Source organism: Pteropus alecto, unplaced genomic scaffold (genome assembly GCF_000325575.1).
Source record: "Pteropus alecto unplaced genomic scaffold, ASM32557v1 scaffold67, whole genome shotgun sequence".
Lineage (NCBI taxonomy): Eukaryota > Metazoa > Chordata > Mammalia > Chiroptera > Pteropodidae > Pteropus > Pteropus alecto.
The window spans coordinates 9999924-10001783 of NW_006441061.1; the positions used below are offsets into that span (position 1 = coordinate 9999924).

The 1860-nt window shown below is 64.3% G+C and overlaps 1 protein-coding gene across 1 annotated transcript in view; it reads left to right on the plus strand.

Annotated features, from left to right (window-relative positions):
- Positions 1 to 6: 6 nt before the first annotated feature.
- Positions 7 to 1860, plus strand: part of NELFB (negative elongation factor complex member B) — a 7562-nt gene continuing 5708 nt past the window's right edge. The window contains 6 exon segments of the mRNA XM_025051230.1: positions 7 to 123; positions 434 to 597; positions 824 to 923; positions 1157 to 1387; positions 1808 to 1858; position 1860. The exon segment at position 1860 is cut by the window's right edge and continues 134 nt beyond it. Of these exon segments, the coding sequence (XP_024906998.1) occupies positions 22 to 123; positions 434 to 597; positions 824 to 923; positions 1157 to 1387; positions 1808 to 1858; position 1860 (649 nt within the window). The 5' untranslated portion in view covers positions 7 to 21.

Here is a 1860-nt window from a genome sequence, read left to right on the forward strand (position 1 = left end):
GCCGGGGCCGGGGCCTCGGCCATGTTCGCGGGGCTGCAGGATCTGGGCGTGGCCAACGGCGAGGACCTGAAGGAGACGCTCACCAACTGCACGGAGCCGCTCAAGGCCATCGAGCAGTTCCAGGTGGGGTGCGGTGCGGAGGCCGGGCCGTCCGCGCGGGAGTCTGACAGGGGGGCGGGGTCGCGTGGGAAGTGGGCCGATTTCTACCCTCGTTCCCCGGGAGGGAGGAACCCTGGGCTAGTGCCCCTTGGATGGACATCTGGGTGGCTTCCAGTTTTTGTAGTTGCAACCAGCGCCGCTGTGACATCCTTTTAGCTTCTGTATATGCTCAGGGCCTCCGGGGTGCCTGGCCTGACGTGGCTGCAGCTCAGGTTTCCGTTGTCGCCCCCCAGGTAAGCAAAATGGAGCCCAGGCTGACCCTCTGCTTCCTCAGACAGAGAATGGCGTGCTGCTGCCTTCCCTGCAGTCGGCCTTGCCCTTCTTGGACCTGCACGGGACACCGCGGTTGGAGTTCCACCAGTCGGTGTTTGACGAGCTGCGGGACAAGCTGCTGGAGCGTGTGTCAGCCATTGCCTCAGAGGGGAGGGCGGAGGAAAGGTAGGTGGGCCTGTGACAGGTGCAGCCCCCCTCAGCCTGGGAACTGACTTAGCGGCACTCACTGTCCTCTTGGTTACACATCCCTACTTGAAGGGGGTTGGGGGCTGTCTCCCATTTCGCCTGTTGGTGGAGACTCGTCCCTTTAGCTATCTTCTGCCTGGGGACAGGCTGGCAGCTGCTTCTGACTTGGTCCTGTGCTGCTGCTCATTCGTGTGAGTTTTTCCAGGTATAAGAAACTGGAAGACTTGCTGGAGAAGAGCTTTTCTCTGGTGAAGATGCCGTCGCTGCAGCCGGTGGTGATGTGCGTCATGAAACACTTGCCGAAGGTGATGGCCGAGGGCCATGCGCCCAGGGCGCCCGCGTGCAGCCCCGCTGGGCGGGAGTCGAGTGTGCGCCAGGCCAGGTGTCAGCTCGGCTCCTGGGCTTTCCCAGGCGCCTGCCGTGGCCGCGTGGAGGCCCATTCCTGGGGTGGCCTCTGCGGAGGGGGCTGAGGCCTCGTCCCGTCGAGGGCAGACCCGGGGTGCCGGCGTCGCTCACAGGTGGCCTGTGGGTGCCGTAGGTCCCTGAGAAGAAGCTGAAGCTGGTCATGGCCGACAAGGAGCTATACCGCGCTTGTGCTGTGGAGGTGAAGCGGCAGATCTGGCAGGACAACCAGGCGCTGTTCGGCGACGAGGTGTCCCCGCTGCTGAAGCAGTACATCCTGGAGAAGGAGGGCGCGCTCTTCAGCGCGGAGCTGTCCGTGCTGCACAACTTCTTCAGCCCGTCCCCGAAGGCCAGGCGCCAGGGCGAGGTGGGGTGGCCGCTGTGTGGGGTCTCTGCTCCGCGGGCACCTGGCCCCGCTGCTTGGCCAGCCTCTTCACTTAGGCTCGGGGTGTCTTTCCTCAGCTTGGGGCGGGGGGGGCGGTCGCTTTTATGTTTGACAGACATTTCTGTAGTACCGCCTCCCTGACGTAGATGCCGAGGCCCTTCAGTGATGCTGCCATTCAAGGCACTTGCATGGGCACTTGAAGTCCCATGGAGGAGTGGACACCTCGCAGCAGATGTCACATGCTGGTCCCCGGGAGCTCAAGGGGTGGCCAAGGGCTGCGCAGATGTGAGGTTGCCAGGGAGGCTTGGCAGGGCTGGGTGGGCGGAGGTCTGGGAGTGAGAGGGCGGAGCCAGGCTGGGAGCAGCGTCACGGGCGGTGTGACGCTGGGGCTGGGCCGCGCAGGTGGTGCAGAAGCTGACGCGGATGGTGGGGAAGAACGTGAAGCTGTACGACAT